We start from the raw sequence: 15891 nt of genomic DNA, 5'->3' as shown, positions 1-15891 counted from the left end.
TTCCACAGATGATGAAGCTCTGTAAACTTGAAATAAATGGACAGCAAAATGGTGCAGAGTCTGGGCCTCCTGGGAGTCTGTGATATGTTGTTTCTTTAGGTCATCTGTCCTTATGTTTGTTTTCCTTCCTTAGGCTGACAGCAGGTCAGATGCCCAAGGCCAGACTAATTTAGCCAGCAGATCTTTCAATCCTAGATACTCAGGAGTCTGAGATAAACTACTCAGATAAAGCCAGAAGTGGCACTGTCTCAGGTGGTAGAGCTCTAGCCTGGAGCACAGAGAAGCTCACGGACTGAGCCCAGGCCCTGAGGTCAAGCTCCAGGACTTTCCTGCCTGGGCAGGCTTCTAACTGTGATCCTCGATCTCAGATTCCAGTAGCTAAGATTACAGGCATGAACTACCAAAGGTGCCTGGCTAGAAGCCAGCACTTCTAAACTACAGTTCTCCTCAGCTCTTGGAAATGAAGTAATTGGAGGGGAAGGGTGGGACAAGCTGCTTGCTGCATTCTAAACATCAGATGCAAAGTTCAAGAGTGAAGCTGGGGCTATAAACAGCTCCAGTGCCATTCTGTCTGTGGCAAGACAGGTGGAGGTAGGCCTACTTTTGGGTGGGGACTTGAGAAGCAAATGGGGGCAGAGGACATAGCCACAGCGACATTCCCCGAGACCGGCACCATGGTTTTGTTTAAAAGCATCAGCACAGGGAAGGAAAGCCATGTACACAGCATAAGAAGGCAATCTGGTGAGCATCAAAACAGGCTTCTCGAGACTCAGGTAAGCAGAGGCAGGCCATTCCTGGCAGTGAGTTGGGCCAGGAAGGTGTCAACCTGACACCAGAGAAGTGTGAATTCAGGGGTGAAAGGCAAAAAAAGTGCCAACTGATGGGTGCTGGTGGGTCACACACTTAATCCCAGCGACTTGGGAGGCTGAGATCTGAGGATCATGGTTCAAAGCCGGCCCAGGCAGGGGAATCCATGAAACTCTTCCTTCCGATGACTAATGTTGGAAGTGAAGTTGTGGCTCAAGTGGTAGAATACCACCCTTGAGCAAAAAAAGCTCAGGGGGAGCACCAGGCCCAGTTCAAGGACTGGCATGTTTTTGTGCCAGCCCTGGGGCATGGACTCAGGACCTGAGCACTGTCCCTGGCTTCTTTGTGTTCAAGGCTAGCACTCTACCACTTGAGCCACAGCCTGATTCCCAGCCTGACCGGCATGTTTAAAAAATCAAAGTGGGCAAGCACTCTTGCCACCAGGCCATATCAGTGGGGGCTGGGAGTGTGGCATAGTGGTAGAGTGCTTGCCTACCATGCATGAAGCCCTCCCTGGGTTCCATTCCTCAACAACACACACACATACACACGGAAAAACAGGAAGTGGCGCTGTGGCTCAAGTGGTAGAGTGCTAGCCTTGAGCACAAAGAAGCCAGGGACAGTGCTCAGGCCCTGAGTTCTAGCTCCAGGACACAGGCAAAACAAAAAAAGTACCAACTGGTTGTTTAAACACAAGCGGGCTTGTCAGAGACAGTGATGTGGTGCCAGTTGACATAGGAGGGTCTTCATAGGGCTGGCTGCTCCCAGATGTGGCCTTCCATATGAGGCCGTAGTGTTAACAAGCTTCCTGGCTCTACTTCATTAGAGTTTGGCCTGAGTGACTCCATTTTGCTGCTGATAACTTTTCACAAAAGGAAAGACAACCCAGGCAGGGATTAAGAAAATCATGTTTTTATGTTTGGTCTTCATTTGTTCCCTCTGCCTCATGATTGCAAGAACAAAGTCCACGGCTAGAGGGAAGGCTAGCAGCCTGGCCTGGCTCTGCTCATGCCTGGTGAGCACAACCAGGAAGGCCTTCTGTCCCCTGTAAAGTGCTTGAGCTGGGTGGCTGCCCCTGGGAGTGGAGCTGCACTCAGGGCTGGAGAGCGGAGCCATTAAGGAAGGCTCTGGAGAAGGTCCTGCCAGCCCATAGGCCACAGTAGTGCCAATGTCCACGGGCTAGCCGCTCACCCAGCACCGCCACAGCATGGGAAGAACAGCAGTGCACTGCAACCGCTGCACTGAGTGGGCAAATGAACCCTACACAGCAACACGGGAGGCAGGTGTGCGGGCACCCGCCTGTAGCCACAGAGTGAGACCCTGTCTCAGAAAACAACAAAATCCACAGGAGCTACCGGGCAGTCTTGAGCATTTGTAAGGAGTGGAGTCTGATCAGAATCTGGAACTTTCTCTGGGGTGGCAGCAGGTCCATTTTTCCCTTCTCACTATGCTTCGAAGAGGGTCGAGGGGAGCCCAGGTATAGTAGAGGCATCACTGGTCCATCTCACCAGCAAGACCCTGCAAAGGAGGACAAACAGTAAGTGTACGCCCGGCATGCACCACTCTGACAAGCGGGTAAGCACATGCTTGGCACGCATCGCTCCCAGGCTTGCCAGAACCACCTAGGACAGATGGGAAGGAGGGGCTTTAGCACACTTCCCAATCCCTGGAGAGGATTCACATGGGCCCTGGGATAGGAGTCGTACAGTGTGGAACCCTGCCCTGTTATGCAAGGAAAACAGGGTATATGGAGAGATTACAACATCCACTATCATAACTGCCTAGCAAAATCCAGCAATGGGCGGATGCAGAGGCAGTGTAACTGCCCGGGGTGATGATGAGCAGGTCCCTAAATGATGCCAGTGTTGGTGGAAAGGCTTTGCCTGAGGGGTATGGGGCACACTCCACTGGGATGAGTGACAGGTAAGGCGTGCGAACTTCCCGCCTGCTGGGCACAGCGGAGCCTACCTGCTCATAGTCTTCCACATACTTGTACTTCTTCTCTCGGTAGTAGAACCTCTTCTTCATGCAGTAGAGCACTATGACATCGCACAGCACCGTCGCCTGAAGGAAGCGCAGCACAGGGTGAGCCAGGAGCCAGGGTGCTTTTATGTGTGCCCCCTTCTGGAATCATCTACTGGGAAGGGTAGGCACCTCCGTCTCTTGGAGAAGGGACCATGGAGGAGGGGATAGAGTCAAGGCAGAGAAGCCTGGGGGTGATCGAGTCTAGAAATGAGTCTAAGGTCCAGGGGATCAGATGCCAGCCAAGGGTCTTGCCTCCCTGGCCCGAGGAAGGTCCAGGACTCACCACCCCCAGGAGTGCCAGGCCTGAGCCAATGTTGATCATGGTTGGGATGATGTCAAACTTCCCAGCCTGCAGAGGACAGGAGAAGAAGGGAGAATGATTTATGATGGGTAGAGAAGAGCAGCAGAAACATGGGGGTAGGGGGGTTGGGGAAACCCCTGTCCCAGCGGGGTCCAAATGGAGGCTGATGGGGGTGAGCAGCAAGGCCACCTTTCCAAACACAATGACGTCGAAACGGATGCCGTATGCCTTGATGAGCGTGCGCTGCTCCTCACCAGCAAGGTTCCGGTAGTACTTGGCAAACCTGGGGGTGGGGGGGGTGCAGAGGCTGTCAGTGGGCGGGGCTCCGGCCACAGCAGATGTCTGTCCTGGCAGCAGGGCCTCCCTCCCTGCTGAGGTGGGCTGGCCCCGTGCCTGGAGGGGTAGGGGACACCCCTTCTCTACTGCTTCTTACAAGATGGCCTATGCTTGAACCTCTTGGGGACCCAGCTGCTCCCAGGGAGGTTGTGGCCTGCCGACAGTAGCCAAGACAGCATTCCAGTGGGAGACTGAGCCATCCAAGGGCTTTGCAGCACCCACCTCGGACCTAGGCTTCAGTTGGATGGCCACTGTCTGCTGTTTTATCTTCTATATAAGTGCCATATGCTCACTCACTGTAGAATTCAATTGTTTTTAATACACTCAGGCAACCAGGAGACCTTGGCACATTTTCAGCACTTCTAAAGGGAAGCCTCATTCCCTTTGGCTCTCTCCACCACCATCCCCAGCCCTTCAATCCACCAAAGGCCAGGCCTGAACCTGCAGCCTACAACTTCCCTGCCATGGTCCCACCGGGCTCCTCGAGCCTCCACCAATTTCTCTAGGGTTCCAACCCAAGCCTGAGGTTTCCACAGCTGTTTCAATAAGAACCATGCAATGGGAGGATGGAGCAACACAAATCTAACTCTTGGGAGAAAGTTCAAATACCTGCCAAACTGCAAAGAGGGATGATTTCTACCACCCACTGGATTCTACATGTCACCACTAGAGGGAGCCAAGGGCAATGCAAAAGCGTGCCGACCCCCTCCGGCATGGCTCCTAGGACCTGTACTTAACAGTGGATGTGGACCTGGGAGAAAGATGCTGCGCAGGGCAAGTGAGCTACAGCTAGATTTTTTTTTTTTTATTAATTAAATTTTGTTGACGAGGTGTTGTGCAAAAGGGGCACACTTACATAATAGGGTAGTGAGTACATTTCTTGTGGTATCTTACACCCTTGTTTTTCTTTCCCTTCCCTAGAGCAGGTAGGCATCTATACAATATCCAGTGTACCAAAATCATATACAGTAGCCACGTGGCATAAAGCTAGATTTTGATCCCTGGGAAAGTGCACATCTCCTAGCCCTTATCAGATTCCCAGCTGCGTTGGATATCACAGCGCACACACACACACACACACACACACACACACACACACACACCAATGGAAACCACCCGGGACCTGCCAATGTGACCTTAATTTGGAAACAGAGTCTTTGCAGATGTGGTTAGGAGGCCTCGCTGGATTGGGACATGACTGGGGTCCTAAGGAAGAGACAGGGAAGGAGGCCTGGTGACCACAGAGGCAGAGTGACATGCCTAGAGGCTAGAGATTGCTGGGAGCTACCAGAAGTTGGAAGAGGCAAGAAGGATCCTGCCCCAGAGCTTTTGAGAGCAGCACTGACTGTCTTATAGACTCCTGTATTTAGGACTTCTGGCCTCCAGCACTTGAGAGTGAACTCAATCCTGATGTCCCAAGCTAGTCAGAGGCACTGCGTTTCTCATAGGGAAATATGAGCACAGGCTGTTTTGTTTTTGAGATAGAGTCTGACTATGTAGCCCAGGCTGTGCTGGAACTCAGGATCTTCCCACTTCAGCCTTCCAAGTAACAGGATTACAGAAAGGTGCCACCACACTGGGTTGAGCACTAGCCTTTCACGAGCCTAACCTCTGTGTTGCCTGCACACTGGAGACAGGCTCAAACCATTGTGCCTCACAGGATAAGTGGCCTGTTCCCTTGGGGGTGCTGTATGACTGCTGGCCCCCATCACCCCTCAGCCCATGGGTGACAAGGCCTAAGTTCATGCCTACCTGAAATTGTAGCCAGGGGATACGTTGTGCTCCAAGTCCCGGGTGTCGAGGCGCCGGAAGGAGTACCTGGGCAGGCAGAAGGAGGCGGCTCTGTCCAGGTTGCAGTTCCACTTGATCTGGATGCCCATGATGCCCCCCTGCGGGGGCAGTGAAGACAGCCACGCCAGGCTTTCGTCAGAGCCTGCTCTGCTCTGAGATGTGTTCAAAATCATGTGAGAAAAGCTCGGCCTGTGCCTACCTCCACCGCCATGTCCTGAAAGCTGTGCCCTGCATCCGCCACTATCTTCCCAAGACGGAATATGGGGCAGAAGGGATCGGTTTGGGCATCATAAGTGCACGACTGGAGGTAGGAGGTGGTGATGTTGGGAAGGATATTCCTCCTAAACCCAGGAAGAAGCAGGAAATCAGAGTGAGGAACACCTCAGCGGAGTGCTGAAAAGAACCAGGCGCCAGTGGCTCGCACCTGTAATCTCAGCTACTCATCTGAGGATTGTGGTTGCAGACCAGCCTGGGCAGAAAAATCCATGAGACAACATCTTACCTCCAATGAACTACCAAAAAGCTCAAGTGGTAGAGCACCAGCCTTGAGCAAAAAAAGCTTAGGGACAGCACCTAGGCTCTGAGTTCAAGCCCCAGTACTGGCGCACGCACATACACACACACACACACACACACACACACACACACACACACGTACAAAAAAGCCAGAAGCTTCTACAAGACATGGACAGACTCCAACACCTGAGGAACACTCACTTGCTGAAGTTGAACTTTGGGTACCAAATGTTGTTCTTTACCAAAAGTGTGAAGTTCTCTGCAGCCTTTAAAAAAGCAGGCCTGGAAAATAACAACAACAAACGTGTAGGATATTGTAACTAAATGTACATATATCTCTATCTCATGTACATATGTATATACTATTTTATAAGGTAGCATTCCTAAAACAAGATTTGCAATGTCACTTAAGAAGAAAGGGAAGCAGCATTTCTGGCACCTTCTCTTCTGCATAAGTATCAGGTAAAGAGCAGAGACTACACCAGCCTTCCGGGCTGTCCTTCTGCAAGGGCCAGGCCTTCTTGCTCGAGGGTGCGAGCAGTGGGAACCCTGAGGCAGTGCAAAGAAGGGCACTGGCTTGCATCCGGAAGGCCTCAGCCTTGCTTACCGCAGGTGCTGTCTGACCGATCTGGTTTGACAAGCTAAAGCAAAGGTGGCTTCCCCTGCATCCGGGTCATAGCAGCCAAGTACACGCAGCACTTGCCAGCTGGTCACAGGCTCCACGTCAGCTCCCGGCTGATGGAACAGCTGGATTGGTCCCCAAGGTAGATTTTTCCCCATGGGAGAACCTGGTGCTGTCTGTGAAGGAGGGCGCCCTGAGCCAGGAGAAACTGTGATGTTCTGAGTGATGTCCCTGGTCTGGCCCAGGAACAAGGCCACAAGAGGGCCGAGCAGTAGAGGTGGCGCTGGGGTTGGTGGCCCCTGCTGCCGGGAGGAGGCCAAGGGCCCCGTTCTCTCTTCAGGAGGGCAGGGTTACAGCAGGGGGTTTTGGGGCCTGCCATTTTGTCAAGTTCCTGGTGTACCTCAGCAGCTGTGTGTCCAGGGATGCCCCCCATATGCACTCCTTTTAAGATCAGCTCCGTTCTTTCAAAGCCAAGGGTGGAATCAACATGTCATGAAGTGAAGCATGTAAAAATTAACCGGGTGCTGGGGATGTGGTTTAGTGGTAGAGTGCTTTTCTAGCACTGGGTTCGATTCCTCAGCACCACATAAACAGAAAAAGCCAGAAATGGTGCTATGGCTCAAGTGGTAGAGTGCTAGCCTTGAGCAAAAGAAGCAGGGACAGTGCTCAGGCCCTGAGTTCAAGCCCCAGGACTGGCAAAAAAAAAAAAAATGAACTGGTTCTGTGGCACTTGGTAAGTATGCCTGAAGCGAGGTGCAATCGACACTTGTAATTCTGCCAGAGGAAAGCGCACAGGCATGGAGTAGCCCCTGCCCACCTCCCCTCCCCACAGAGCCCGTTGGCCTCCAACGCAGGGCCTTCCTCACTCCGCCTCCCAGGCCGCAGGTCCCGGGTACGCTGAGGCCAGAGGACTGTGGGACCAAGGCTGGGAACAGGGTCAGGTGGATCCCTGGTGTCCCGGGCAGGCCTTACCGTGGCACATGGGTGTCGTCCTCCACCGGGCACCAGGCTGCCACCTCACAGGTCTTCATGGACACGTTGAAGGGCACGCATTTGCCAGTCTCCACTCCTGTTGGGAGGGGGATGGCTCCAGGTTCCTGGGGGTCTCATATATCTTCCCTTTGTGGGATGGAATGAGAACCCTCCCCAACCCCAGCACCCTAGGCAGCCAGTCTGGAGTGAGTTCAATGCTGGGGTGATAGAACTGGAGCAAGAATGCAGCCCAAGGGGCTGGGGATATAGCCTAGTGGCAAGAGTGCCTGCCTCGGATACACGAGGCCCTAGGTTCGATTCCCCAGTACCACATATACAGAAAATGGCCAGAAGCGGCGCTGTGGCTCAAGTGGCAGAGTGCTAGCCTTGAGCGGGAAGAAGCCAGGGACAGTGCTCAGGCCCTGAGTCCAAGGCCCAGGACTGGCAAAAAAAAAAAGAAAAAGAATGCGGTCCAAGTGCTGGCCACAGAGCCATGGTGCCAGCGCAACAGCGAGTGACAGAATGGAACAGGCACGCGGCTGGCTTCTGGGGCCCCCACGGCACGGGTGAATAGGGGGCCTGGTGTTCCACTCTTTTTTTTTTTTTTTTTTGGCCAGTCCTGGGGCTTGGACTCAGCGCCTGAGCACTGTCCCTGGCTTCTTCTTGCTCAAGGCTAGCACTCTGCCACTTGAGCCACAGCACCACTTCTGGCCATTTTCTGTATATGTGGTGCTGGGGAATCGAACCTAGGGCCTCATGTATATGAGGCAAGCACTCTTGCCACTAGGCCATATCCTCAGCCCCAAGGTGTTCCACTCTTGCATTAGCCAGACTTGGGATTTTTCTCTTAATGTTGAGGATGGACCTTACCCATGGCTGTGCTCCATCATTGAGTGACATCCCCCAAATCACTGGGGGGGTGAGGGAGATTTTCATGGCAGCAATTTCTACATAGACTCCCGAGGGGCAGGGGCTCATGAAGCCACCGTGGTGGGGGGGGAGGGGGCGGGGCGGGGCCGTCCCTGCAGCTCACATCGCCTTGTTCTTACCGCTGCTGTGGGTGCCTGCAGAGCCGGCCCTGCAGTCCATGTCTGAGTCACACATGGTGTTCTTATCAGGGATCTGGAAGGAGAATGAGTGCAAACATGTTCGGGGTGGTCCAGCTGGCCAGACGGACAGCGGAGGGCCTGAGGCCTGAGGCGCTTTGCCCGAAAATGACCTACTTCCGGACAGGTGCTCTGGGTCTGGTTTGTGGTGATGATCATGTTGGTCATGACAAATAGAGAGTTTTCCTCCTGTAGAGAGAACAGAGAGCTCTGCCGTTACCCACTCATTAACCAGCAAAAAGCTGGAAGTGGAGGTGTGGTTCAAGTGGTACAGTGCCTGTACCACTTGAGCAAAGACTGGGAGCACCACAGGCCCTGAAATTCAAGCCCCAGTGTTAGCAAAAACAACAACAAAAAAAAATTTTTTTCTAAAAACTTCCAGCAGTTTATGCTCCTAGGAAGAGCAGACAGTTTGGGAACCACCTTGGGGAGCAACTGGCTGGACACCCCCTAGTCTGACAAGGTGGAAGCTTCGAGGCATTTCTGGCATCATGCAGGGAAGAAAGGCCTAGAATAAATGTTAGAGACAAAGCAGCAGCTCCAGTGGGAAGCGGGAAGCTGGTGCCCCTCACGAGCACACGGGACTCCGCTGGTGTCGGGGAGTCTACTGAGCCGCTCAAGTTAGGACGTGAACTCTCCTTTCTGTTTCTTTCATTTCAAATGTAGGGAGATGCGGTGTGGAGCTGAGCTGGTGGACACACTGATTACGTCCCACACAGGCGTGCAGAGGGCCAGAGCCGGCAGAGCCCCACAGGTCATGGCCCCCCAGCCCATCTGTGAGGTGGAAGACATGGGGTGGCCTGCCCACTCCTCCAGAAGGGGGAGGGGCTCCAGCCGCCCCCTCACAGTCACAGTCCCCAAGCAGGCCAGGACCAGGCTCCGGCTTTTCAGGAAGCCCAGACGGGGGCTGCCAGCAAGGCCACCGGCCAATCTCCTGGTCCACTAGCCCTCGAAGTTTCTGTGGGTCCCCTAGACATCCCCTTGAGGAGATTGGGGCAGGTGAGTACACTCAGAGCACATGAACGCCTCACCTCCCTTCTCCTCACGCTGAACCAAGAGCCCGCGGCTTCCCTGGGTACTGAGTGCCATCTGGAGGGGCGTGTCAGGGTTAGGCCACCTGTCACCTCATCGTCAATGTTTAACTTGCAGCTGTGGGCTGGGGATCCAGGACTGGGGTGCTTGCTAAAAGGTGCAAGGCCCTGGCTTCCATCTCAACATCAAAAACAAAAAGCAAAAACAAAACTCAGGATGTTTACTCTTAACCTTTTCTGTCCCTCTGATCCCCATGGGATTCTACAGTGTTTGTTTCTGGCTCGGGTCCTGGGCTGACACTGCTGTTGAACCTGTTACAGACTCTGACAATATTTGCTTTATGGGTGTATGAGAATAAAACAAGTAGGAAATGTGGGAATGTGCTATTTCTTCCTGAATTGTAAGACATTTTCTTCCTTTGCTTTCAGAGTTTAGGACAAACAGCAATGTCCTTACTTAAAAAAAAAAAAAAGACATGGAAGTGCTGGGAATGTGGCTTAGTTGTGTGCTTGCCTAGCATGCGTGAAGCCCTGGGTTCGACTCCTCGGTACCACATAAACAGAAAAAAAAGCTGGAAATGGTGCTCTGGCTCAAGTGGTAGAGTGCTAACCTTCAGCAAAAGCTCAGGGACAGTGTCCCAGCCTGAGTTCAAGTCCCAGGACTGGCCAAAAAAAAGGTATGGAGCTGGGTACCTATGGCTCACACCTGTAATCCTAGCTACTCAGGAGACTAAGATCTGAAGATCACAGTTCCTTCCTAGGAAGGAAGGCCCATGAGACTCTATCTCCAATTAACCACCAGAAAACTGGACATAGAGCTGTGGTTCAAAGAGGTAGAACAATAGCCTAAAGCAGAAAAGCTCTGGTACAGCCCCCAGGCCCAGAGTTTAAGCCCAATGATTGACAAAACAAACAAATGAACAACAAAAAAAACATGTTGTCCTGCTGAAGGCAGTCACATTTTCTTTTTTTTTTTTTTTTTTTTTTTGGCCAGTCCTGGGCCTTGGACTCAGGGCCTGAGCACTGTCCCTGGCTTCTTCCCGCTCAAGGCTAGCACTCTGCCACTTGAGCCACAGCGCCGCTTCTGGCCATTTTCTGTATATGTGGTGCTGGGGAATCGAACCTAGGGCCTCGTGTATCCGAGGCAGGCACTCTTGCCACTAGGCTATATCCCCAGCCCGGCAGTCACATTTTCAAGCTGCCTGCTGGACTGGAAGCCCCAAAGACAGATAGCCACAAACAATCGGCCTGGGCATCAGAGGTGTTAGAGCATATCATGCGTGTGAATTGTTAGTCGTGTGTACACGTGGTTGAGAACAAGCAAACCAGAGGGGCAGGAAGATACCTGAGCAGGAACCACATAGTCAGCCACATCCCAGATCCGGAAGCCAAGGTTAGAAGAGTTGGTCACAGCCACCCCTTTGGCCTTGGTAGTAACTGAGCTGACCACAGAGTCCATTTCCTGGTAGCCCTTTTCCCATACAAACACCCACCTATGAAAGAAAACAGTGCCATTAGGATTCAGAGAATCTGAACTGATGCCAGGAGCTTCTGTAGCCAGAGAGGCTGGAAGAAGGAAGCTTACTAATTATGTGACTTTGCAAAGTGGCTTTGCCGCTAGACACCCCTTTACCCTTCCACTACAGTGGGAAGTGGTCTTTTTTTTTTTTTTTGCCAGTCCTGGGGCTTGGACTCAGGGCCTGGGCACTGTCCCTGAGCTACTTTTGCTCAAGGCTAGCACTCTACCACTTGAGCCACAGCGCCACTTCTGGCTTTTTCTGTGTATGTGGTGCTGAGGAACCAAACCCAGGGCTCCATGCATGCTAGTCAAGCACTGAGCCATGTTCCCTGCCCAGTCCCTTTCTTCTGTATTGGGAAACAGATGACAGAGGTCAGTCCCTAGCACAGCAGCCCACCGGGTGCCAGTGGCTCACGCCTGTGATCCCAGCTGCTGAGGAGGCTGAGATCTGGGACTCAGGGTTTGAAACCAGTTGGGACAGGAAAGTCTCTGAGAGTCTTATGTCCAGTTAGCGACTAGAAAACCAGAAGTGGCTCAAAGTGGTAGAGCACTAGCCTGGAGTAAAGAAAAAAACAAAAACAGCCCATCAGGAACAGCACCCAAGCCCTGAGTTCAAGTCCCAGGTCCACACACAGCAGTCAGAACAAGGGAGATATTCTCAATAAATGCTATCTCCTGTGTGTGTGTGTGTGTGTGTGTGTGTGTGTGTGTGTGTGTGTGTGTGTGAAGGATTGTTGGGAGGTTAAATGAGGTAATCGTGCTAAATGGTTAGAACAACGTTTGTACAGTATGGCAATCAGAATCCTTCCCCCACAGAGTTGTGGTTCATGGGTACCAGAGGCTATCACAATTATTTCTAGAGATAAGAAAAATGCAGAAGATGTGGCTCAAATAGTAGAGCACCAACCATGAATGAAAAAAAGTCAAGTGAGAACCTAAGGCCCTGAGCTCAAGGCCCACTACTGGCACATGTACGAAAAAGAAAAATCTCTTCTTGTAAGTCACAGATGCTAAGAGCAGAGATTCAGGACTTGGGTTACTTATTTATTGGGCTGTTTGCTCTCAGCAGTCCCTCGAGTCCCTGCTGGGCCTTGATGAGAGCTCTTCTTCTGGACTTCTAAGAATTCAGCTGCAGGAGTTTCCATCTTCCCACTGGACACGCAGACCCTTAGCGCAGGAAAGCCACTATTGTTTTACCACCAAATACCGGGAGTTACTAAATCAGACAGTTTCACAACCATTGTTATCATGTGATTTGCTATTTCATTGTCATGTGACTAACAAGATTTGATAACTGGGAATTATGAGGCCTTAGAGAAAGGGTTGCTTCATTGGAGAAGAGACAACATTACTAAGTTTCATTAGATCAGAAAGCTAAGAAAGCGAAAAAAAAATCCTTTAAGTCAGATCCTGTTTTGATTTTCGAAAGCTATCTGAGAGCGACACATTACTGCTTTTCAGAATCCTCACTCCTCTCAGTCCAGTGTGCACCTTACAGTCTGGTGCATCTCAGTCTGGAGTAGGAGAGTTCACCAGGCTCTTGTGCCTAGACTCACCCTAACGTCCAACACAGCAGCTACACATACTTTCTGCAGCCCACATTTTTCCAGGCGGCCTAAGGTGGATGTGAACTGATCCTCTCACGAGAACAAAAGCCAAGAGTCCAGTCCTGTGCCTGTGGCTCATGCCTGTCATCCTAGCTACTCAGAAGGATGAGATCTGAGGCTTGAGGTTCCAAACCAGCCTGGGCAGGAAAGTCTGTAAGACTCTGATCTCCAGTTAACTGCCCAAAAGCTGGAAGTGGAGCTGTGGCTCAAAGTGGTAGAGCACTAGCGCTGGGCAAAAAAACCTGAAAGGCAGCACCCCAGCCTTAAATTCATGTCCCAGTACCAACCACTCACTGCCCCCTCCCAGAGGAAAAAAAAAAGCCAAGAGCTAAAAGCTGTATGAGACTTGATCCTCAATGCTTCTGTTCCTCCAGGAATGAGAGTTCATTCACCAGCTAAGTCTTGATTTGAAGGGGGCAGCGGGCAGAGTCAGGAACTACCTCTCCATAGGGGCACGGTGAGTCCCATCTTGGACAGAGGTCAGATGGCTGTGCTGTTGAGTCCATACCTGGATGCTAGGTTGAATTGTTTCACACCTGCCCAGCACACAAGCACGCTTTATCTCTCAGCTAGGTATTCAGCAAAATGTCCTGATCACTATCAGCACTTTCTGCTGCCAGGACAAATGTGAGGAGCCAGATCGGTTCCATCGTGTGTGTTCCCTTGAGCAGTGTTAACAGATTCCAAGATCACCGGACCCCAAGATCAGGGTCTGTTAAACAGTTTCTGTTTGAGTTGTTCATGGTCAGTATGCAAACCATTAGGTGATGGGTTCCCTAACTCTGCTAAGCATCAGAACCACCCCAGAAGTTGACTGACTCAGGTCTGAGGCTGGGAGCCAGAGGTATTTTCTGGTTTCCAAATGGCTTCAATGTGCAGTCAGTGGGAGGACCCCAGCTCTAGGCCTTTTAGGAAAAACAAGTTAAGTAGATACATCTCTCAGCTCAGCAGCATGAAGAAGTGGGAACACCCCAGGTGAACCTTGAAAGTGGTCTTCCTCTCTTGGGTTGTATGAAGCCTAGGGAGCCGGTGTGGAGAGCTTACACTTGAGGGAAGCAGAAGGAACTACCAGACTAAGGTGGGTACCCACATTTCCAAACCACTCCACAAACCAAGGGGCTCAGGGCACTTCTGGGAAGGGTGACCTCTCTCCTCTGGGTTATCTCAGAGGAAAGAACCCGAAGCCTGAGTTTGTCAGATCATCAGAATAGAAGTGCAGAGCTAAGATCCAGACATAGCAGATCCCGAAAGAAAGGTGAGTGAGGGTGAGGGTCGGTCTGGCCAGGCCAGGCTTGCCCTGAAAACACGACATGGGACAATGCGGCCGGCCGGTCCCCAGACCCCTGGCACACAAGCCCCAGCAGGGTGTATCACCCACCTGGAGTCGCCACCCTCTGGACTGCACCCGGGGACACCTGCGGGCCCAGGCCTAGATGAGCAGGTGAGCGGGTGCGGCCTTCCGAACACCCCCCAGGCTGGGCCCCCTCCCCGATGACGGTATCGGGCGCGGCCTCCCCAGGATCCAATGACGTCACCAGGTGCGCCGGTGCGGCCGAGCGAGCACCTCCGAGCCGGGCCGCCCCCTCCCACGATGACGTAGCCAGGCTGAGGTGCGCAGGCGCGGCCGTCGGAGCACCCCGAGCCCCCTCCCCGCCGCCGCCTCACCCGATGACGTAGGCCAGGATGAGCAGCTGCACGGCGCGGTTCATGAGCCCTACTTTACGGCTGCGGATGAGCACGATGCGCGGCGTGTCGTACTCGAACAGGAAGCCCCGCAGCACGGCGCAGCAGCCCGCCATGGCCCCCAGCGCCCGCCGTCCCGCCGGGCCGCCGTCCCGCCGCCGTCCCGCCGCCGCTGCCGCCGGAGCCCCGCCTACCAGGCCGCGCCGCCTCGGGGGAGGGCCCGGAAGGAACCGCCGCGGCCCGGGCGGCGGGGCGGGCGGGGCGGGCGGGGACCTCGTGACCCCTCCTCCCGAGTAGCGGACCTGGGTGTGGACTGGGACGACACCCACCCGGGGAGGCCTGCGGGGGACCACGACCCCCCAGGGGGCTTAGCAGACCCGAAAAAATGCGAGCCTCAGGAACCAGTCACCTCCCCGTGATCAGATCCCCGGTCCCCAACGCGTGCAACTCGGGAGGCACTGCACCCACGCGGGCACCGCATTTACGCAGGCATCTCGGGGGGCACCTCATCCACACGTGCCCCTCTGGGGGGGTGCCTCATCCACACGTGCCCCTCTGCGGGGGGGTGCCTCATCCACACGTGCCCCTCTGGGGGGGTGCCTCATCCACACGTGCCCCTCTGGGGGGATGCCTCATCCACACGTGCCCCTCTGGGGGGGCGCCTCATCCACACGTGCCCCTCTGGGGGGATGCCTCATCCACACGTGCCCCTCTGGGGGGATGCCTCATCCACACGTGCCCCTCTGGGGGGGCGCCTCATCCACACGTGCCCCTCTGGGGGGGTGCCTCATCCACACGTGCCCCTCTGGGGGGGCGCCTCATCCACACGTGCCCCTCTGGGGGGGGCGCCTCATCCACACGTGCCCCTCGGGGGGGGGTGCCTCATCCACACGTGCCCCTCTGGGGGGATGCCCCACGCACACCCACACCTGTGCGGGGGATACTTGCTTGATCCACAAGTCATAACACTCGGTTACCAAAAACTCTCCCACATAATCACTCTGAATTTGTGGACCACTTCCACAATAATATATCATGGTTTCCCTGATGGCTGTCTGGTTGATTTTTTTGTTTGTTTTTTTATTTTTTCAGGGCTATACAGACTTCCACATTGAGTCCCCGGCCTCACACACTAAGCAGGTGCTTTCACACCATACTACACCCTATTCCTGCCTGGTTCTTAATCTGTACCTACATATACATAAGCTCGTGTGTATGTGTGCTGATACAAGGGCTTGGACTCTAGACCTCAAGCTCAGCCACACCCCTAGACCAGCATTTTGCTGGTTAGGTGGAGATGGGGTTTCGCAGATTTCTCTCCTGGGGCTGCCTTCCAATGGTAATCCTCAAATCTCAGTCTCCTGAGTAGCTAAAATTACAAGCCTGAGCCACCAGCGCCAGGCACATTGTACATTTTAAATGATCAAATTTTATGGCATGTGAATTATATTCCCATATTAAATGAACAAGGCCTCACAAATACGTAATGAAATGTTGGGGCCGAATCTCATGCTCTTCCTTATAGGGTAGCACCTCATCTCAGGCTCTCACAAAGCATGTTAAAAATGTTTTGTT

The 15891-nt window shown here is 53.3% G+C and overlaps 1 protein-coding gene across 1 annotated transcript; it reads right to left on the bottom strand.

The window, feature by feature from the left end:
* Window positions 1-1722: 1722 nt before the first annotated feature.
* P2rx4 (purinergic receptor P2X 4) lies at window positions 1723-14487 on the bottom strand. Its single transcript, XM_048342981.1, has 12 exons — window positions 14299-14487; window positions 10853-11000; window positions 8594-8665; window positions 8420-8492; window positions 7371-7467; window positions 5978-6058; window positions 5460-5601; window positions 5222-5358; window positions 3323-3416; window positions 3116-3181; window positions 2776-2871; window positions 1723-2325 (listed from the first exon to the last, which is right to left on the bottom strand). Exons 1-12 carry the CDS (start codon window positions 14430-14432, stop codon window positions 2299-2301), a joined length of 1167 nt encoding a protein of 388 aa, XP_048198938.1. The 5' UTR covers window positions 14433-14487; the 3' UTR covers window positions 1723-2298.
* Window positions 14488-15891: the final 1404 nt, after the last annotated feature.

This window comes from Perognathus longimembris, chromosome 3 (genome assembly GCF_023159225.1).
Source record: "Perognathus longimembris pacificus isolate PPM17 chromosome 3, ASM2315922v1, whole genome shotgun sequence".
NCBI classification, from domain to species: Eukaryota; Metazoa; Chordata; class Mammalia; order Rodentia; family Heteromyidae; genus Perognathus; species Perognathus longimembris.
The sequence above is the reverse complement of the archived record's forward strand: the minus strand, read 5'-3'. Positions and strand labels throughout refer to the sequence as shown.